This window comes from Cricetulus griseus, chromosome 7 (assembly GCF_003668045.3).
Source record: "Cricetulus griseus strain 17A/GY chromosome 7, alternate assembly CriGri-PICRH-1.0, whole genome shotgun sequence".
Classification (NCBI taxonomy): Eukaryota; Metazoa; Chordata; class Mammalia; order Rodentia; family Cricetidae; genus Cricetulus; species Cricetulus griseus.
Window position 1 is genome coordinate 50,238,639 of NC_048600.1, and position 23,198 is coordinate 50,261,836.

A 23,198-nucleotide genomic window follows, 5' to 3' on the forward strand; every position below is an offset into this window, starting at 1 on the left:
GCACTGTCTCTTGACCTTAGCTATACAGTTCAAAAGTTGCAACCTTAACTTCAAACTCTCACTGTGCTGTTGCTAGCATGGCTTTGGGCGTTCCATCGGTCTTGTGAGTGTGACCCTGGAACTCGCTCTGTAGACCAGGCTGGCCTCAAACTCAGAGATCCACCTGTCTCTACCTCTGAGTACTGGGATTAAAGGTCTGACACAACACACTGGGCTCTTCCCAGTTCTTAGACTGAGGATAAGATCAATCTTAGCAGTCATGCAGTCCAGCCCACTGATTGTGTTGATGGAAGAAACATACTCAGAGATGCCAGGTGGGTGGAGCTAAGATGTCTACTACAGCTTTTCTAAGCCTCAGCCTCATGCTCTCATGCCATGCAAAGGCCCAAATAACTCACAGGCCTTTTTCCTGTGCCTCCTCTCTCTCCTCCCTCACCCAGCCCAGGTTTCATGGTTGTCAATGCTGTCATTTGAAATACCTTCAAATCCCTGTCCCTCTCTCTTCCTCTGTCATCATCACTTGGAAAAAGCCAAACCTTGGCTGAATCCAGCCTGCTGCTGTTTGCCCTCTTTCAGAAAGTGTACTTTATGTGGCTGAGTAAAAACATCCATGTGGACAGATCTCAGCTATTCCATTGCGAACCTCAAGTGGCCATTCGCTGCTGCCTGCCCACCCCCCACCCCATCCTAGACAAACTATTTCTCACTTTCTCTTCTCAGTCATCAAACACCTCCTTCCCCTCCTCCATCTCTGCTCAGAATCTGGTTTCCTCTTTGCTCTGAGAAAACAGAAGTGGCTTCAAGAGACTTCCAAAGGCACCTCAATCTCGTCTTGTTACTGTTCCTGACCCTGTCTTCCCTGCTAGTGCCAGATGACCCACCCTTGGCCCTGTCACAGGCCAGAGCCTTCCCTTTTGCACTGGAGTTCTCCTCGTTATCTATATAGAAGTCTCACTTTGCCCCCACGCAGCAACATGTGGTGGTGTGCACCTATAATCTCAGCACTCAGAAAACAAGGCAAAGAGTCATGAGTGCAAAGCTAGCACAACTCCAAAAAATCCCTGCATCTTCTAGCTCAGTGGGTCTCAACCTTCCTAATGCTGCGGTCCTTTAATACAGTTCCTCATGTTGTGGTGACCCCCAACCATAAAATTATTTCATTGCTACTTCACCACTGTAATGTTGCTATGGTTGTGAATCATAATGCAAATCTCTGGCATGCAGAATATCTGATGTGTCACCCCCAAGGGGGTCACCACCCACAGGTTGAGAACCACTGCTCTGTTAGCATCAGCTCACCATCTCTTCTGGATCATTCTTATTTTCATGTAAACGTGGCACAATTTTCTCTATCTGAAAAAGAAAATAAAACAGTCACACCACTTTCCTGATTCTATATCACCTCTTGTCAACCAGTTTTCATCTCCCAGCCACAGAAAAATGCCTTAATGTTATTTCTTTTCTCTCCCCACTCTTTTCTTGAACCATTCCAGCTAAGAGCTCACGCCCATCTCTGCACCAAGATTCTATCTCAAGTCTCCAGCGAGCTCCATACTGCTAAGACCAGTACCCTCCCCCCCTCCAGGTCTCCCCTCTGTCCTCCCTTTCTTGGAACTCTTCTTCACTTGTTCCCACAGCTTCTCCCCACACCACACAGGGGCCTGTTTCCTTGCCATCCAGTCTCTGAGGGATGGTGAAGCCCAGCTCCTGCCCTCCTATCATCCTTTACCATGGAGACAAAATCCAGACTCATGACCTTAAATGCTATGCTATCTCTGACTCTTAGCTCCCAAACCCAGATCTGCATATGTGGTTATCTATGAGGCATCTATGCTTGGACAGACACAGGAGGATGTAACCGAGCACATTTGAATCTGCTCCGTGCCCTCCACCCTTCTCTCCTTACCATCTTCCCTAGGCTGGGTAATAGAAGTTCCAAGATATCTATCTGATGCACTAGCTTCATCCTTCCTCCCATGCCTCACCCCTGCTCCATCACTGTTTCTCATCTCCTCCCCCATTAGATAATTTCTAAGAGCTTGGCCACTTACTATCTCCACAGCTTCCACCCTAGGATCAGGGAGAAGAACACTCATTCCCACTGAGCAGAGCAGCCTGTGTAGCATCACAAGGCAGGACAAGCAGGAGCTTGGTCGTTTCTCAGAAGGGATTCAGAGGAGATACACAAGCCCAGAAGAGCTGCCTACTGTTGGCCCATTGTGAAATGCGGGGTATAGAAGTCACTGGGAAAAGCTGAGGGCCATTACCACATGACCTGACTGCTTGGAATTTATCTCCGTGTGTGTGTGTGTGTGTGTGTGTGTGTGTGTGTTCACAAGAATGTATGTGTGCAGCTAAACACTGAACTGAACTCTGGAACTCAGTTGCAGAGAGGGAGGAGTGAAGAGCAAAGAGGTCATGACTGGGCTGGTGAAACCCACAGAAACAGCTGACCTGAACAAGGGGGAGCGCATGGATCCCAGACTGATGTCTGGGAGGCCAGCACGGGACTGATCCAGACCCCTGAATGTGGTTGCCAATGAGGAGGCCTCAGCATTCTATGGGGCCTCTGGTAGTAGATCAGTATTTATCGCTGTCATAAGAGAGGATTTTGGGAGCCCATTCCACATGGAGGGATGCTCTCTCAGCCTGGACACACTGGGGAGGGTCTAGGCCCTGCCCAGGATGATATAACAGACTTTGGTGATCCCCCATGGAGGGCCTCAGCCTCTCTGGGGAGCAGAGGGGGATGGTAGGGAAAGCTGGTGGGGTGTGGGGGAGGAAGGGAGGGAGAGGGAGAAGGGATTGACATGTGAAGCAGGCTTATTTCTAATTTGAACTAATAAAAAAATAACTTCTTGGGAAATAAATAAATATGGAATTTTTTTCTCTTTAAAAAAACAGAATGGCCAGGCGTTGGTGGCACATACCTTTAATCCCTGCACTCGGGAGGCAGAGGCAGGAGGATCTCTGTGACTTCAAGGCCAGCCTGATCTCCAGAGCGAGTGCCAGGATAGGCTCCAAAGCTACAGAGAGAAACCCTGTCTCGAAAAACAAAAACAAAAACAAAACAAAACAAAAAAAACCAAACAAACAAAAAAGAATGTATGTGTGCTCTCTCCTACCCTACCTATGTTTTTCTGGAGTCTGAACCTTTAGCTGCTTATATAATTCCACATACAACCTCTGGGGTTTCTAGAGAGCCCAGTGATTTTTTTTTTTCTTTCCCTTTTTAAAAGTGTGGTACACGCCTTTAATCCCAGCGCTAGGAAGGCAGAGGCAGGTGGATCTCTATGAGTTTGAGACCAGCTTGGTCTATAGAGCGAGTTCCAGGACAGCTTCCAAAGCCACAGAGAAACCCTGTCTCGAAAAACAAAAACCAAAAACCAAACAAAAAGTGTGTGTGTGTGCCCACACACCCACCCGTGCACACAGGTATGCTCACCCTTGCATGAACATGTGAAAGCCAGAGATTGATGTCAAGTGTCTTCCTCTATCTCTCATTACCTTATGTTTTGGAAAAGGTAGGGTTTTTGTTTTGTTGTTTTTGAGACAGGGTCTCTCAGTCAACCTTCAGCTTATTCCTCAGCTAGACTGATTGCCCCTGGGATCTACTTATCTGTGCATTCCCAGTGTGGGGTCATAGGCATATACTGCCATGCTTGGCTTGTTACATGGTTGCTGGGGACCTGAATTAAAATCTTCACGCTTATACAAACATTTTATCCATAGAGCTATCTCTGTAGACCCGAAGTGCTCTTGGCTTTGGTCATTCATAAAACAGTGTGCTGACCACAGCCTCAGTTTCATCTGCATCTTTCTAGGCAAATGTGATTTAGATCTGAGAGGCAGCAATGCTGAAGCCAAGGGCTTCTTGGTGCCCGTCTCATTCTCTGCCATTCCATGCATCTCTCTGGCAGTTGCATAGACTAGAATCATGCCTTTGTGATCCCCTGCCCCTCTTTTCCTCCAGAAATCAATCTGGGTAAACGGGCAGCTGCACCTTGTTATTGGTTCCCATTGGGGGTTATCGAGTCAGCCTCCTGTTACCCAAGCAACAAAGTCTTGAGAGCAGAATGGCAGAGCATATATAAAGTATCTAGCATATCTCAGTGCATAGTGTACCCTATATTAACATTTAAAAAAAGAGGGAACTAATGAATGAATCAACAAAGAAACAAGATAAAGCAATGTTGGTTATTATCAGAGTCCACACCAAGTACCCAAGGCTTTCTGGAGGTCCCTAGCTTCCTTTGCGATAAAGTTTGGGTTACATGACTTTATGGCCAGTAGGCTAACAGCAGAAGTTTTGAGTCACTAGAGGATCAGAGGGTTATGAGCTAGCTTCCTTCATCCTTCTTCAGTTTCTCTCTCTCTACTTTCCTCCCTCTCTTGACCCAGCAGTGTTGATGACCACATTTTCCTTGTGTCAACATAGAAGAGGAAAAGAATTCTTGTGATGCAGAGTAAGTGCACATTGTTGGCCTGGTGAGATCGTGGGGCTCATTTGTTACTGCCTTGCTGACCAACACAGTCATCTGTGATGGAAAAATCAATCTATATTTCTGAGCTCTTGATGATAATGATAATAACAGTAGCTGTAACCATTACCATTTATTGAGCCCTGGAGAGACACTGCAAAGCTGTTTGCAGAAGCTAAACCATTTAGCCCTCTCAGGTATCATGTTAGGGACATGGTTCGCTATTACATAATAATTGTATTCTTAAAATAATCTCTTTTAAGTTTTTTTTTTAATTCTCATAAACAACTTTAATGACGAAAATACTGCTCAGGGGCAGGAAATTCAGTCTACAACAGAGTTAATTCTCCACAGAAATCTCAAAAACAAAGGTTTTTAATTGCTCTTAGGTTACTTGAGAGTTGCAAACTAAAAATAACTAATCTTAAAAATTGGCAGAAGCCAACCCAAATGTCATGGAGCACATGCTGAACACTGTGGATGCCAGTGTTTAGTTAACTTACTTCTAAACTAGGCAAGTCAATTTTGAATTGGTTCATAATTGCTATTATTAGGAAGACCCTTAATCCATCACTAAACCTGTCTACTGCCACTACCATTAAAAAGGGAGCCCAACGACAAAGAACAACAGTCACACAACTCAAGTGACCCTGTGTGTTGACTCTGTTGGCTATCAAACTGTCAGCCCTCACACACAGCGTTGCTCCTGATTGTGCGTAGCAGAAACTCTACCCAATCAAAAGTCATACTGCTTACTGAGTCGGTTAGATAAGGACAAGTTGCATCAGGAGACTCCATGGAGCAGGATAGTAGATTGGATTTGCTGTGTGTGACAGGTGTCAAGTCAGCTACGATACAGCAAGCAGCTGATGGAAGCAGCCCCTAATCCAGACTCCCGAAAGTTTCATCTTTGCTCCAACTTAGAGTGATGCCTGTGAATTGGGGGTGGGGAGCAATGGTACTGCTATTAAGCTGAAGTCAGAGGCTTCTCCATTGGGTTTTTGTCCTTGTCCTGGAGGTTGCTGTAATCCTTAAGGCTTTCTAGCCTGGATCCTCCCCATCTCTCCATTGGGAGCTCTGTCTTGGAAGACAAAGTAACATTGATGTTTTCTGTGTAGACAGACGGTTGTTTCTGAGAGTGTCAGTAGACTGAGAATAAACACAGGCTGCTTGTGACTAAAGCAAGCAGTCCTGGTGACCTTTTCGGGTCAACACATACTGGCTTGCTCCCTCCAGGGTCTAGCTCAGGACACCTGGACATTCCACTACTTTCTGTGTAAAGAAAGGGGCCTGCTGGCATGTGGGTGGTCCTAAAGGTCACCCACCAAGTTCTTTCCCCAGTGAGGTGAATTGGTGAGCTTGTCCCCTTCTCACCTTGTATAGCTGAGGCTGGAAGCTGGGGGCTGGAAGCATTTTCTCCACTCAATATGCTCCCCATACCTAGCCCGGGGAAGTATCTGCTTCCCTGGACTCCCCCAAGTGGCCACTCCTGACTTGGTTTATGCATCAAATTGAGCAAGCCCTTCTTAAAGGTCCCTTGTGAGCCTGTTGATTTCTGTCCTTGGGACACAAAGAATATGTTAGACTATTTCCCACTCTGGGAAGATGAGGCTTGTATATTAGGCATTGAATCAAGACAGTGTTCAATGAAGGACTAAATTGCCACCATTGGCTACAGGTATCTGGCTTCAGATCCCATATCAGCAGGTTGGCTGTTTGGCTATGGGCAAGTACCTGATCCTTCTTAGACCATTGTCTTTTTTTTTTTTTTTTTCAGAGATGTTAAGAATGCTGGCCTCCAGGTGTTTTTATGGGAATTCAGGCAGAGAATGTATGCAAAGTGTATCAGATGGAGGTTGACTCATGATTTTAGTGTTAGTACTAGGTTTCAGTAGATGAAACACATTTGAGAGACCTCAGTGGTCCAGAAGTTCCGATTGTAGCACATCCCCTTCTGTACTATGCCACTCTCTTTCCTCTTCCATTCATTAGTGATTGGAGATTTTGATTGGTAAGTTACCCAAACTTGATCACAGGGGCCACTTTTACTGCCTCCATTGCTGCCAATCCCTTAACCCTCACACACATTCATTCACAAGCCCCTGTTAATTACACCTGGTCTCTGCCTCCAAATTAGTACTTGATTTTTACTAATTAAGCCCACAGTGATTACTTCAGAACCCTCTTCATTGCCTCTCTTAATTCCAATGTCACCCCTTCCAACTCAGGTCTAATTCTAACCAGATGATCACTTTCTTGTTCAGTCTTTTGGTTGCTTATTGTCTTACATAAGTCACCCCCAACTTCCTCACAAAGCAGTATCTGACTCTTCCCCAAACATCCCACAGACTCCTGGCATCTCAGGGAATGCACATACTGCTGATCAGAATTCTTTCTTCATGGTTCCTGGAGAATGACATTTATCTTTCTAATTTGAACCCAAACTCTCTTGGTTTGGAACTTTTCTTTAACCAGGACTGGACTAGCTGCCCCTCCTCCATGTTCCTATAACACTTTTGCTTACAAGATCATAGTGTAATTTTGTTTCATAACTGTCTCTCCCAACAGAATACGAACGTCTTGAAGAAGGGACTGCATCTTACTTGCCTTTTCATGATCTTATTCAAAAAGAACTGGAAGCCAGGTGGCGGTACATGCCTTTAATCCCAGCACTTGGGAGGGAGAAGCAGGCAGATCTCTTGAGTTTGAGACCAGTCAGGTCTACTGAGGGAGTTCCAGGACAGCCAGGGCTACACAGAGAAACCCTGTCTCAAAAAAAGCCAAATAGAACCAAAACAAAACAAAACCCATGCATTTAAAAAATCGAAAAGAACTGGTAAGAGAAGAGGGTGGAGGGACAAATGATAGATGATGATGATGAATGAGTACTTGGATAGATGGATAGTTGAATGAACAGAGAGATGGATGGACATATGGCTGACTAAAATCAACAATGGTCAAAATTTGTGATCCTGTTATATGCCCAGATAAATGCAAGAATTTCTTTAACAACCAAAGACAACACCATATTTCTTTTTTTTCTTTTTTAGATTTTTTATTTGAATTAGAAACAAGATTGTTTTACATAACAATCTCAGTTCCCTTCTCCCTCCCATCCTCCCCTACCACCCCCCAACTAAAACACTACCCATCACATATCCTTTCTTCTATTCTTCCCCTGACTCAACCTTTCTGCTCCCTCATGACCTCTGCATCCCTCCTCTTCTTCCCATCTCATTCTCGAAGATTCAGAGTTGGTGTTAAAAAACTATAACTACAACTCAGCAACCAGTGGGCTTTTGACCTTGATCCATAGGAAAGCTCAGAGGTGCTTCTGATCAGAGAAGAAAGGGGATACACGTGTGTGCCCTATGCTAGTTTAACCTGGCTGCCTCCTGCTGATCCCCTGCATCAGTGCTGGCCTCATCCAGGTCCATTCAGCTCCATGTTCAGCCCACAGTTCATTGTAGCTCGAACTGTGGCTAGAGATTGCTACCTCCAGTGCCAGAGTCACATCGAAGCAGGTGGCGAACAGCCACCATCTGCAGCTTTCTGAGAACAGCTTGTTTCTCTCCCTTCCATACTCAAGAACTCTGATAAGTGCCCCCCCTGCTTGAAGTTTCACTTTCTTTCAAACCAAGTTAGTGCTTCTACAAAGAGCTTTTAGAGGAAGACCTTTGGCCAATTGTTTCCTCAAGGAAAGAGGAGTAAGTCTTAGAGTGACCTGGAAATATAATATTATACTTCTGATATGGAGAACTGGCATGTGACCCAAACAAGAGGCAGTGGAAAGGCCCTTGGGGCTACTGGGATGAGAGCCCAGCCTGGCCGCCAAGGATCCTCATTCAGGGGTTGAGAGGCAGTAGGCAAAGCACAATTGGCTAAATTTGGTTGTGTTTTTATTTTTGTCCAGCCATAAATACCAGCAAATAAATGAAAGCTATTCCTTCCCTTCTGGGAGCCTCGGAGCCAAGCTGGCTTTATTTTTAGCTGCAGCTCTGGTCTAAGACTTTTAGCACACTGAACACCCTGCTCACCACTGTAAGAGGTGGACCTTGGGGTTTTTTGCCTAGACCTGTGTTTTGGGTGTCTGAATGAAATTCTTACCAGAATTAATGCAGCTGGGATGGCAAGGGTGGTTCCAGACAGACCCAAAGAGAGACCCAGTTCTTGCCTGAAGGGCACCAAGAGAGTCCTTTTCAGGAAGGGCACTGTATTCAGAGCAGGTCAGTGTCTGGTTAGAGTGGAGGAAGTGGCAATCCTAGATGAAAAGAAGCAGGAAAAAAAAGTGAAGAAATGGAAAGGGCCAGGGCACTTTTATTCTGTGAAGGCTTTGAGCTCGCTGGTTCAGGACCTGAAGCCAGCTGACTGTCCAGATCCTGCTACAGCACCCCTGAGAGATGCTGTGGCCTCCATCTGGCCTGGATCCCTGGCTTTGAATCCATTATATAAGAGACAGGGACAATAACAACCCAGGCCTTAGGTTCTGCTGTGAGAGTCTGCCAGGGCAGCATGAAGCACAGCACTTGGTATGCAGGGCAGCAGGTGGGATCAGCCAGCATTGTCACCATCATCACCAAGGCTATCATGTGACATCCTGCCTTTCCACATGCAGTAGGCCAGTTCTCCCTGGAACCCAGAGGAATAGAGTTATTTTGCAGTTGGAAAACCAAGGGTCAAAGGATTTGGTAACTTGTCCTCAGATCCACAGTGACAGTATAATCAATCAAATCTGAACCCAGCACTGGCTAGCCCCAGTCCTAACACCACACCTTCTGTGGGACCAATGACTTCTGCGTGCTATGAAGGGACTTAGCACTGACCACATAGGAGCTACTCTAAGCAGGGGACTGGTTTTCTCTACCTTGGGCTCCCCAGTCTCATGAAAAGAGCATGCAAAGAGGATACCAGAGGTGATTTTCTTTTCTTTCTCTCTCTTTTTTAAAGCAGAAAGCAAACTCATGGAGACAGAATTCAGAATGGTGTCTAACAGAGCCTGTTAAAAGGGAAAACTTGTGAGTTGTTTAATGGGTAGACTTAGTTGTATGTGACAAACGTGTCCTGAAGATTACAACCAGGAGGGAACAGTCCACACTACTGTGCTTCATGCCCCTGAACTGTGTGCTTAGAAACCAAGAAGACAGCTAATTTCATGTTGTATGATTTTTGCATTGTTTTTAAGCAATTAGAAAGAAAGATCACATGTACTGGAGTCAGACCTTTGTAAAGGCAGGCTGCGTGTTGGAGCGTTTCTTGTCCAGCTTCCCAGCCTTTTTGTTTTCCTCCTCTAATCAGAAGCCTCCTCAGCAGCATCCCCAGTCCCACCCCACATGGCACACAGACTTTGTGAAGGCCAAGTTGCATGCTTTTTGAAAGGTGCTTATTAGGCAACATTGTAAATGCTTCTCTTCTTCATGCTTGGTCCGTTCTGACCTCCTTCAAGTCCCTGGTTCTACTGAAGCATTTGTCTATAGGATGAAAGCAGGAAATAGCAGGCAAACCTCCCTTACAGAGTCATATTTTCTTGGAGTACACGTAGGGGAAGGACCAGGCTTCACTTCTGAGAAGTTGGGTGCAAATTCTGCTTTTTCTCCTCCATTTGCTTACCTCTAACATGGGGGTAACAGTTGTTCTCTGTAACTGCTTTTCATCTCTGTGAGCAGATGCAATGCAGACCAGTATGGAACTAGCTAGGAACAGGGCCCCCTCTGACTTGATTACTTCAAGACAGCAGCCCTCATCAACATAAATAACAACAGGGGCTTGGTGTCCCTTGGGATCCTCTGTGGCCCTTTCTGTGAACATTTAGTATTAGCTATGCCCAGGAAATTCTTGGGCTTTTCTGTGTTCATCACTTTTGAGCCACTGTGACCACAATAAAGGAAGGAAAGATTGCTTTATTTTGCTTTTGAGTTTCAGTTCATCATGGCAGGAAAGGCATGGAGGAGAAGCTTACTTGGTGGTAGTAGGAATGTGTGATGAAGGCAGTTTGTGCCATGGTGGACCAGAAAACAGAATAGTGGAACCTCCAAAGGCCCTTTCTTAAATGATGTATTTCTGCCTGCCAGACCGCACTATCTAAAGGTTCTACAGAATCTCCAACTAGCCCTGACACCTGAAGAACCAAGCATGAGCCTGTCTGGAACATAGCAGGTTCAGATCCTAACAGCTCTGTTGGCAAATGCCTGGTATAGTCATCTCTATAGGGCTGGCTTGGTTTAACTGTGAGCCATTCTTTGTGCCCAGAGGTTAGGCCAGGTTCTCTATGACCCATCACTCTGTTGCATCCCATAAATATATCTTAATTGCTGTTAGCTTAGAAGAAAATAAACTTAGGTTGAAATAAATGCTTTCTAATAGATGTATAGCATACTTATTTTTTTTACTTTATTATTATTATTATTATTATTATTATTATTATTATTATTAATTCAAGTTAGGGAACAGGCTTGTTTCACATGTAAGTCCCCTCTCCCTCTCCCTCCCCTCACCCCCATTCCTTCTCCCCCACCTCCAACCTACCCCCCACTCCATTCACCCACACTCTCCAGGCAGGGTAGGGCCCCCAACAGGGGCTCCACATAGTCCACCAAATCTTCCTGTGCTGGGCCTAGGCCCCTCCCCATGTGTTCAGAGACAGAGCGCATCCCTTCAATGGGATGGGCTCTCAAAGTCCCACATACACACACCAGGGCAAAACGCCAGTCCACCTCCGGAGGCTCCCCGGAGTGCAGGGGCCTCCCATTGGCATCCATGATCAGGGGGCTGGATCAGTCCTGTACTGGCCTCCCAAAGAGCGTCTGGGGTCGATATGCTTTTCCTTTTTCAGGCCAACTGTTTCTGTGGGTTTCTCCAACCTGGTACACTCCCCTTCGTTCTTCATTCCTCCCTCTCTTCAACTAGGTTCCAGATTTCAGCTCAGTGTATTTCTGTGGATGTCTGTCTCTGCTTCCATCAGCCACTGGATGAGGACTCTAGTCTCTGATGGGTCGGTGGAAAGGGAAGGAAGACTGGCTGTATTCGGATTCAGGGAGCTCCTCCCTGCCTGGGCGTGTCTATTTCAAGCAGGGACAACCCTGGGGGGATCTGGATGAATGGCAGTTTGGACAGGAGTTGGGTAAAAGCAGGGGATCACTCACCTAGTCTCTGATGGGTCCTAGCATACTTATTTTTATATCTGCACAAATATAATATGTAAAAATCTCTTATGGACAAAGCAGCCCAGAAAAGGCCAAAGACCCAAAGACCTGTGAATGTCATGATGCAGCCTTGCTGTGCCCCCATGGCAGAGACTGGTTTTGGGTCCCTCAACCCATACTGATCTGACTTGCCCTCTTTTCAGTTCCTATGGCAACTGCCACCTGATCTCCTCCCTGCCATTATTTAAAACTTGGTACATTTTCTCTGATATTTAATTTATGCTGTGAAAAGCTTGAAAGTGTTGTCTGGAGTTCATGGGAAAGAAGGTTGTCACCAATGAGTGATATCTTTCCTAGACTTGTGGCTGAGAAGGGGAGGCACAGCCAGTGTGTTCGGTTTGTACCTATGGCTGATAAGAATTTCTATTTCCAGCCTGACTACCAACTCTGTTATAATGGTATATATGCCTTACATGTGTCGAGCATACCATGCTGAAAGATCTAGAAAGTCTCTTAATTCCTGGTGATGGATTGATTGATCAAAGCAATGTCTGTATATATACTCTCTGTACTCGATATCCCTTTGACATCTTTTCATTCATCTTTTCCTCACCAGACGTCTGAACAAGAACAAGCTCCAGGTCCTACCAGAGTTGCTATTCCAGAGCACACCAAAGCTCACCAGACTGTGAGTAGCATCCATGTGTATTCACTACCTTGTATCTCGCCTGGCTTTGGTCTCATAGACACTGTGTTTGTTGCAGTTATGGTACTAGTGCCATGTGGAGCTTCAGAGCAAAGTCTGCCTTCTCACTCCTTCTATCAGAGCTGGGTGGCTTGATTGACCAATGAAAACTAGCAATGTGTGGTGATGCATTGTTTTCCCTTGCAAAGAGGGAGGAAGGGGATTCTTCCACTGGATCTGTACTTACTACATGGAATTTCCCTGAGAGGGTTTGGAATGACTTTATTCATCAGAAGCAGCCTGTGTACGTTCTTAATATCAATCTGGACTAAACTCACAGCCTTGCTGGTTGAAACAGGCCCTGTCCATGACCATTGATGGTCTAGGGTCTGTAAGGTCTATGGTTTGATGGAAAAATAAGGAAAATTTGATTTTTGCATTATTTTGCAGAATGGTTTGGGTGTCTATAATTGTTGTGACAGCCTAGAAGCTTGAGAGTTTGAGGTGCAGACTGTGGTAGAGACTGTGACTTATGGATTATGGGTGTTCGCTACAAGGACTAGTTCTTGACGGTGAACTTGAAATCCTGCTGGCAGTGGATGATGGGTGAACTATGCTGCCCAAGGGCACTCTGAATGGAACAGCACTGTGTCTGACAAGCAGAGTCATAGCCTGACTGAGAAGACACTGACATTACTGGGGCGGCTCCATGTCATGACTACCAATCTCCTTCCCCATGGCTGGGTTTAATGCCTATTTATGCAATCAAACCGTGCATGTAGACTGGAATAAACTGGAAAATAGGAAACATATGTCACTGTGTGCACTTAAGCCCTGAATTAGGAATACATACTTATGTATGTGCGTGTGTATAAACACACACACACACACACCATGTATACATTTGCAAAGAGCAAGAAGAATAGTCTGGCAGGCTGGCATTCTGTAGATCAGTGGTCCTGTTAGATTTCCACAGGACAGACCTGTACTTGTCATGGTCTCTTCTTTGAGTGCACCCCCTGTCTTTGGTTCTCTTGTTCACCTAGTTAGCTGACTTTGCTGAAAGTAAAAAAGGAAATAACCTCCCTGTCCATTCCTCCAGCCTACATCCAGCTGGATGGCCATGGCTGGAGGAAATGCACAGCCTGGCTGCCTAACAGAACTCAGCAAGCAGTGGATCTGCCACAAACCACCCTGATTTTTAACATCCCCCTTCCCTGTACAGTCTTCACTCAGAATCCTTGGAGCATTGACCCCCAGACTCTGATGGGTAACTAAATCCTCAGCTGCCTGAGACCCTTATATAAAATTGGGAGATATTTTTGCCTAAATAACTATGCCCACCATCCCCTATACCTTAAGTCATTTCTTAGATTTGTCATTCTTCCCTTTTGTGGGGGAGGGGGAAGGTTTCGAGACAGGGTTTCTCTGTGAAACAGTCCTGGCTGTCCTGGAATTCACCACTGCCCGGCTTAGATTTGTCATTCTTAGCAGAATGGAAATATTATATTAATAATGGGTGTATTGTATGTGCTAGAAATGCTGACCAGGAATGTTTGGGCATGCTCAGTGGAGATAGTTTCCTCTCTAGCATTTCTAATCTAGATGGTTTACCCCACAGAGGAAGGACTAGCAGAAACTCACCCAATGCACCCTGAGTGGCCATGTGTTCCCCCCACTCCAGGACTGCATTGCCACTTTGTCACCCCCACTTTTACCAAGTACTGCAGGAATATGCCATTCTCCCTGAATCTCAGCATTAGTTTCTGGGTGGAAGAAGGCTCTGGGGGCTGCAGGTGCTGGTGGCTTTGCGGGAGTGGAATCAGGATCTGAGGACTCAATTGCTTTAGCTGTCAGCTGGGTTGATTTCCTATTCACAGATGTCTCCCTCAAACCATCAAGCAATGCTCATTTTGTGCCAAGAGTCTGGAGCCAGACGGAGAAGTTTCAGGTGCTCCTAACCAGTGTCTGGGATGCTGGCCGTAAGGCCCGGAGCTGGAACACACCGCTTATGAACTAATGGTCCTTTTCTAATGGAGTTTGGAGAACCCCTTTCCTTCCTGTGCCTAACTGTCTTCATCAGGAAATGAGCTGCCTCTCCCCCCTTCCCCAGCCTCTCAGGGCAACTATGAGCAGCCAGTGAGATCAAGGTGTAACTGTGTGCTTTCTAGAGTTGAGAGCTCTGGGAAAGTTGAAGGGCCAGAATACCTATAGTTGCCTCTACAGTTTTTATCTTTACAACCTCAGCTTCAGGAGCAGGGGGAGATCTGAAGTTGCAGTGGGCATTGAGGTAAATTGTACCAAGCTTTTTCTGCAGCTGCAAAGGCCAGGGACAATGTTCAACTCATTTGGTGACCATCCTTCTGGGAGTGTTTGGCGAGGCACAAAGACTAGCATAGACAGGCACTCAGACAACAGTGGTTGACTGACACATTGATACATGAATGATATGGGCCCAAGGATATAAGAAGTGCTGTCTGAGAGGCTTTACTCTTATTTACCTTTCATTCATTCATTCATTCATTCATTCATTCATTCATTCATTCAGTATGCTTCCTTTGGTTGCCTATTATAGCCTAGTTGGCTCTGAGGACAGAGCAGGAGATATGAAGGATATTTAGCTCCTTCCATACCCAATCCTGACACATTCTGACTGCCAAAGGCTGAGAGCTAAATATATAAATATATTTTAAATCGAAACAACTATATTAACCCAGGTTGGAGCGATCATCAGCCATTGCTTTTTCTCTTTGGGCTTGATCTTTGATTTTTCTTAATGGCCCCATTATGTCTTTGTCTTATTTTGTCAGCCACTCCAGGGCCTTTTTGGAAGTAAGCAGGGTACAAATTAGAAAATCAATAAATGTGCAATCATGGGTGTGTATACATATGCTGTCAGCTCTGTTAGAAAAGAGCTCTGTCTCTCAGGAGACACGGCAAGCCAGTTCCCTAGGGAGGCAGACTCAGCGTGGACCATGCAGCTGACTGGTCTGTAGCAGGCCTGTGAGATAGCAGCACTTCTGGGCATTGCTCTTATTATTTTCTTCACTTCAGTGTTCATCCTGAGGATATTTCTATAAATTTTTTGGGAATTTCATACATGCCTCTAATGTATTTGATCATACTCAGCAACTCTCCCTGTTAGCTCCTCCCATTTCTCCCAACTTCAAGTCTTTAATTTTCTAGTACGTTAACCGTTCTTGTCCCTGTGACTAAATACCTGACAAGAAGCAGCTTAGGGGAAGAAACATTTAGTTTGACTTACAGTTTTAAGGAACATGCTCCATCATGATGGGGAAGGCATGGTGACAGGAGCAAGAGGCTGCTGGCCCCATTGCATCCACAGTTCCAAAGTAGACAGCAGACAGGAAAGTGGACTATGCTGTGTAAATCCCAGTTCCTACCCTACCCCAGTGACTCACCTCCTCTAGTGAAGTTCGACCTCCTAAAGGTTTCATAACCTTCAGGAACAGTGTCGCCAGTTGAGAGACTAAGTATTTAAAATTTTGTGCCTATGGAGGACATTTCACATTCAAACAGCATCATGTGTCTTCTGGAAAGTCTGTGGTGGTATCAGAAGACGTATTTAAAGTGCTGATGACAAAGAGAAGTCATAGCCTGTGCTCTATTATAATACTTCCGACTAATAAGCACCAGAAATGAGACTAGAGTCAATTGAACCCAGAGGAAATCTAACAGGCCATGTAACTGAGAAGCCAGTGGTAGTAAAGACCGAGGGCTCAACTGTAGTCAGGCCCTAGAAGATAGCATGAGGACTTCATGTTGCATCCCTTGGAACAGTGGACACAATGGTAAGTCAAAGCAGAAAACTCACAATATGCTAATTTTGCAGCCCCAGGGAACCCTGGGGAAAAAGACTGAGGGGAGCTTGCTTCCCTAGCTTGTGCACAGGAATTGTCAAAGCAGATGATCACTACTAATGTGACAATGTCCTCTGATCAAACCAAGTGTGGTCACATGTTCATCACACTTGTTTGGACAATAGGTTCCCCACAGAAAATGATTGTATGAGAAGACACAGTAAGGAATGCCAGTCATCAGCAATAGATGTCAACAAGTTTATTGCGCATCTACTCCACACAGTGCTTTGAATGAGTGTTTCAGATCTTGCAATAACGCTTTAAGATAATAGCACTGAGTGCCAGGTGCTGTTCTGAGCACTTTACATCTGTGAAATTGTTTGGTTGTCCTGACAACTCTGCAGGATAGGTGTTGGGATTTGTACCGTGGTTAGTGTTGTTATGTGAGAGTGAAGCAGAGGCTCAGAGGGCTTGATGAGCTTGCCTGACGTGATTCTGGCAGCATCCAGACCTAACTGGATAACTCCAATCCAGTGAGTGCTTTCCTCCATCGCTGAGAGTGTGTTCCTAAGCCCGCCACTATTCCCATTTCATGGGAAAGTAAAGCTCAGTGAGGCCAAATGACTTCTCCAAAAATCCCATTATTTAAGCGGTAGCCCCTCCTGAGAGCTTGGCCTCTGTCTCCAGCTTCAATCTTCACACCAATATTGCCCACAAACCAATATCAAATCTACTTTTAAACCCCGGAAAGTGGAAAGTATGCTAGCTTTCCATCCCTGTAGCGACAGACTGACATCATTAACTTATAAAGAGAAGATCTCTTTAAGCTGAGCTTTGGAGGTTCTAATCCATGACAGAGTGGCCTCGTTATTTTGGACCTGTGACAGGTCAGTGGGACATGTGAGGAACACATGGAAGAGCACAACCTCATAATGAGAATCCAAGAGAAAGAGGAAACAGTGGAATGGGATCTGTGCTGTCAATTTGACCCAAGCTAGAGTTATTTAAAGGAGGGAAATTTTCTCGATTGAGAAAATGCCTCCAAAGATCTAGCTATATGGCATTTTCTTATTTAGTGATTGATGGGGAAGGCCAGCCCACTTTAGGTGGTGCCAGCTCTAGGCTGGTGGTCCTAGGTTCTATAAGAAATCAGGCTGCCTGAGCAAATTGAGAGCACAGGAAGAGGGGGGAGGGAGCTACAAGAATGAGAAGGGAAAAAGAGGAAGGATGCAGAGATCATGAGGGAGCAGAAAGGTTGAGTCAGGGGAAGAATAGAAGAAAGGGTATGTGATAGGTAGGCTTTTAGTTGGGGGGTAGGGGAGGAAGGGAGGGAGAAGGGAACTGAGATTGTCATGTAAAACAATCTTGTTTCTAATTCAAATAAAAATGATAAAAAAGAAATAAAAAGAAATCAGGCTGAGCAAGCCATTGAGAGCAAGCCAATAAGCAGCACTCTTCCATGGCCTCTGCATAAGCCCCTACCTCCAGGTTCCTGCCCTGTTTGAGCTCCTGTCCTGACTTCTTCAGTGAAGGAATCAACTTGCTTTTGGTCGTGGTCTTTTGTCATAGAAGTGATAATGCTGACTAGGCCAGGGTCTGAGGGCACATATATGGCTCTTCTAAGTCCCTCTGTTTTTCCACCATCTCATACTGCCCTGCCAACTATGGAGAGTGGAAGTTATTCTCAGTTATGTCTCAGGACTGCAATGGGCCTGTCACATGTCCAAGTGTTTCTCCCAGGCCTTTGGTGGCCCCGTCCCTTTTCTGGGTGTACATCCATGATGCATATGTGTCCCAAGTCTGTTCTCAAGTATAAGGAGTATGGCCCGGTTATCCCACTGCTAAAGTCTACACAATGCCAGTAAGGTTCCTGCCATGGGTGCTAAATGAATCTGAGCTCTTTGCATCCTAAAGAAGGATCAGGAGTGGGAACTGTGCTTCTGCTTTTCCTGGGATTCCCAGGTAAGCTGAGGCTACGGGGTGATGAGGAGAAAGGGCTAAAGGCTGTCCCTTATGCACTTTGAGAACAATTACTTCCTCCTATTGGCCTCAGATCATCATCAGAAAGGTAGGTAATAATTAACCAATGTCTCTGGGGGTATTGTACAGATAAATGGATACCACTAAGCATTGAATACAGCAATAGTAAGTGCTCAGTGAAAGACTGCAGTCAACTCTTGTTAGCTAGTAATGGAGCAGTGCACATGCTGTGCTTTGGTGTCTGTGATGTGAGCACTTCAGCATCTAGTAAACAGTCCAGACTCCAGCATAGAAGAGGGCCAGATAAGCGATACACTTGGGCTGGGAAGACTTTTGGCTCTGTTGCTCATAAGCTGTGTGTACCTAAGTGTGTTACTTGGCCTCTCTGATCATTGTTCTGTTTTTCTGATAGGACAGGATGGCCCATGACTTGTTTTACCACCTAGAAGCTATTGATTTCTCATTCCTGCTTGCACCTCCAGCCTTTGCTTTTAGCTACACACAGGTGAGGTAGGGTAGGCTTTGTGGCTACTGAATGCTAAAGAGGTAATATTGCCCTAAGTTCTTTAGAAACAGAAGGCGGGGTGAAAACAATGATTAAAAGACCTGAATTTTCCCAGACGGCACAGCGTTGGACAAGCTGAGGGGGTGACCTTGTCACTGGAGGTTGAACAGCACTGCTAGCTCACCTGGCCTGGATCCATGGCCAGCACATCCCTTGGGTACTGGGTAGTGGGTAGCCACATTAGCAGTTGTGCTGGTGTGACAGGGGATCTGATTATCCTCCTCTTAGCTCAGTGAGGTGTTTGACAGCTTTGAAAACATGACATTGGGGTTAAGCCCATTGTCACTCACTTGGAGCAGTGGAATTGCAAGAGGCTTGGGAAGTTAATCCCCAGGCAGCTGAAAACAATGCAAAAATGGCCAGCAAACCACTCTCTGAGTCCCTGGACTTCTGCTGTGGCCAAGTGGCATTGCTTTCCGAGAGAAAGGCCATGAGGCATCCATTTCCAGGGGTTCCCATGCTGAAATGCCTCTGTGTGTTCACTGCCACCTATCTCTACCTCTGTTGGGACTCACTGGGTTCTGTTTCATGGTCTGTCTTGGTTATATCTGTTCTAGATCCCCACACTAACTGGAAGCTGCATTCCATAGTGTGTTCTTTCTCTCTGAGGCAGCTCAGTATCAGAGCAAAGAACAAGGGCCTAGGGCCTTCCAGACCCAGCTTTGAATCCCACCATCTGAACACCTTAGATAAGTCATCTCAACTCTCTCCATCTCAGATGTCAGCTCTACACTAGGGTTGGCCATCACAGTTACTCCAGTCTGCTGGGCCTGCCTTAGCAAGTGCCACAGTAAGTGGCTTAAGCTACAGAAACCGTATCTACCAGTTCCGGGGTCTGGAATCCAAATTCAAGATGGTGGTCAGTCTCTGTCTTTTTTCATAGTGTGTCCACACACCTGCTTCTCCATGTGTGCATGTCCTAGTCCTTATGAGTACACTGGTCTTCTTGTCTTTATGAGGACACAAGTCATACCAAATTCGAGCTCTACCCAAATGGCTCCATTTTCAATAAAGATCTAGAGTCCACACACATCCTGAGGTCCTGGACCTTGGAGCATTACTTAACAGGTGAGCTTGGGAGATGGGGGACCACTGTGCTACTAAGGGAGTTTCTGTAAAGTTAGTAGGTCAGATGTTCTTTCTAGATCACAGCTTTAAGAGACAGACACACCAGTGATGCATTTTCAGGGTAAAGAAATAGAATCCTAAATATTTGAACAGCATCTCATGGCATAGTGCCAATAGCTAGTAAATCCAGAATGCAAATCCAAGCTTCCTTAATTTCAGGGCTCAGATTCCTAACCAGACTGTCTGTACATTTGTGCAGAGAGGTTAGTAAGGGGAATGCCAGCTGCCTGGGGGTGGCTTGGTGAGTGCTGACTCCTGAATCATTAAAAGGCTCTACCTGAGACCTGCCTTGCTGACTGACTGGAGCCTTGCACCTCAGCAGTACCATCTGCAGCTCACAGAGCAGTCTGCAACTGCCTTGCTCTTCCAATTTCTCGTTCGACTTTAAAACATAACTACATGCAGTATGTGTCTCTATAAAACTCTGCAGTGATGTGAAACAGTGCTGTAAAAGCAAAAACCCAGTGGAGAAAACAAAAGCCACGCTAGCCAGCTTTCCTGCAGGGTTGCTATCTGATGTGGTAAAATGACAGTATGGTGATGGGAAGCCAACCCGTGGGGATGGTGAGGCTGCAGGCATCAGCGCCTGTCTGGAGCCAGGAACTCGGAGAGCTGGGTGGTCCTCACATGCTGTGTTGCCTCTCTGGGATTCGGTGTCCTGTCTAGAGAGGACTGGATGGAGTATGGTCTTCTGTATGACCTATGGGCTATTGAGGTCAGAGTTGCAGGGTAATAAGGTAATGTTCTTGGAGTCAATGGCCAAAGCAGAGCTCAAGGAACATGGACATAAATAAAAGCTCCATCTCTGCTGCATCCTCCTGTATTGATCCCAAGTCCCACACTATAGGAAGTAGGGTCGTTGAGTTTGTGAAATGCCTGGACACATGCTTGAAGATGTGTTTCTTTTCAGTCTATGTGTGGATAGGTCATAAAGAACAGTGGGCAGCACATCACTTTTGATGTTTCTATTTTGTAAGCATTGACCCTATACCCCATCTCCACCACTGTCTCTGTCTTTCTTGTTCTCAATCTGTGTATTACTTTAAGCCAGAACCAGGAGAGTAGATATGGAAAATGTAAAAAGTCCCCTCTCCCAGTCAAGGATTTGCCCTGCAGAACCAGAAGCCTTTGGACTTCACAGTAGAGTTGGTTAGAAAGCTAATGTTTGAATTGTCCTATAAACTTCTATAGCATATGATATTAGAACCAGGAGTAAACATTGTTTAGAGCAGTGGTTCTCAACCTTCCTAATGCTATGCCCCTTTAATACACTTTTTCATGTTGTGGTGACCCCAAGCATAAAATTATTTTCATTGGTACTTTATAACTGTAATTTTGCTACTGCTATGAATCATAATGTAAATATCTATGTTTTCTTATGGTCTTAGGTGACTCCTATAAAATGATATTTTGACCCCTAAAGGGATTGTACCACCCACAGGTGGAGAACCACTGGTCTAGTCTAATGCTTGTTGGAATTGACTGGGCATCTAAATTCCTGGGGATCTTGTTAAAATTTGGACTGCAGCCCCACAGGTCTGAAATGGCACCTGTGAATCTGCGTTTCAAACAGTGTGCCAGGTGATGGCTGCTGTCCCAAAGCCGTATGTTCTGCATAGCAAAGGTAGGCTCTTTTTCTTAGAAATAAGAAAAGACAACCCTCAATGCTGACTCTTGGACTAGCTTGAGGATATCTAGCTTGTTAGATCTGGAGTGGGCCTGGGTATTTAACTTTTTAAATAGGTGTGCTGGACAGTGTTGGATATGTCACCTGTGGGTGTACCCTTGGAAACACCCACCAAAGATAACCCCTGTTGCTTTGTGGATTTTGGAGGAGAAAAGGAACCAGCCAGCTGTTGAATGCCTACTTTTAAAAGCAGGTTCCAGTCCCTCATAAGAATCCTTCAGTGGACCTATTGTTATGCCCATTACATAGAAGTTGAAACAAGCCTGAACATCTCATCACAAGGAATAAACCCACCACAGTTCTTAGCTTTATTGTTCCACCCTAGAATGTACCTCCCATGTTGAAACATGCTTTAAAGGGGTTGGGGACTGAGAAAGACAGAGAAAAACCACATATTGGTGAAACTTTTACAACTGAGTGTTTTGAGTAATGCACGCTCACTTGTATGAACATATATGAGCACATGCTTGTATCAGATATTTTAGATATTAAAATTTCAAATATTAAAAGAGAAAAATCTAGAGACTTAATGTTAGCAGTAGGTCTTTCTAGATTCCCCATAACTTATCAGAGGTAGGGGTTGGGTTTACATATTTAGTCCCGTTAGCCCTTTGGGTGATCAGAAGAGTTCTCTAAAGTGATCAGGAGAGAGAACACTCTGGCAACTTGGAAATTGTTTTGAATCTTTTTTCTAAGAAGCAAAGAAAAGTGAGCTGTGAGTTTACAGTGCTTTGGAATTGCAGAATATGCTTGTAATTTTTACAATTCTGCACAGACTTCTTTGCCACATCTGGTTGATATTACCAGCGGGGATATATGGGGGAATAAACCATGGGTTGGAATGTGAAACATCCCACAAAATGAGTTTCTTATAGGTCGCTGCATGAAGCATTTTGAGTCTCCCTTGCTTTGGAAGGGTGACTTAAGTGATTTCATGGATTTAGTATTTTCTTTGGTTGGAAGGTAAGGGGTTTTGTTGGTTTACCTGGTGGGGGTTCCAGGATGATTTTCTGAGGATGTGTGTGCCACTCACAAGTCATGCCATGGGCTCCGGTGAGAGAAACCACCCTACAGGGAAGCCAGAGAAAGCATTGTCAAACAGTGCTGGACAGAGGTGGTCCCTTTGATAGCGAACCCTTGGGAGCAACTGAACTGCTGCAGGAAAGGGAAGACTGTGGGGAAGGTATTACCTATGTGAGGGCTTCAGAAAGATCCTGTATCTTGGCTGGTGATGCTGAACAGCTGATGGCAAGAGCAACGCACTTCCTGGTTCACAAAGGTGAAAGCCTGTGCAATCCAATACATTCTCTATGCTGTATATGTAAGTGAAGAATTTTTTTTTCCTGATTGGAAAAATGAAGAAAAAAAAAAAAAAGAACAGATACCAAGCCATACTCAGGATTGTCAATTCCTTGTAACATTTCTTCCCCTTCCCTAGGAACAAGACAGTGTGACCAGGGACACCTTGAATGTTCTGGATGCCTACTGGATGTGTATGTTGCTCCACTGTTTTGGGTGTTGAGTTTAGGGCCCAGAGCTGTCCAATCAGCCCAGAGGGTGTGACTATGGGCTTCTTGCCACCTGGCTCCTTCTCTGACTTCCTTGGCTGAGACCCACCTTCAGAGTAGTTGGAACCCTGACAGCAGAGCTCTTGCTGCACAATACCAAGGCTGCTCTCAGCACCCTGCGGCATGTGGTAGAATTGGCCAACT

General features: G+C 45.4%; 1 protein-coding gene across 1 annotated transcript in view; it reads left to right on the forward strand.

The window, feature by feature from the left end:
* The window catches only part of Slit3 (slit guidance ligand 3), a 575,059-nt gene that overhangs the window by 95,682 nt on the left and 456,179 nt on the right, over positions 1–23,198 (forward strand). Inside the window, exon 4 of the mRNA XM_027425222.2 lies at positions 12,237–12,308. Coding sequence (XP_027281023.1) covers positions 12,237–12,308 — 72 coding nt within the window. The remainder of the gene's footprint in view (positions 1–12,236; positions 12,309–23,198) is intronic.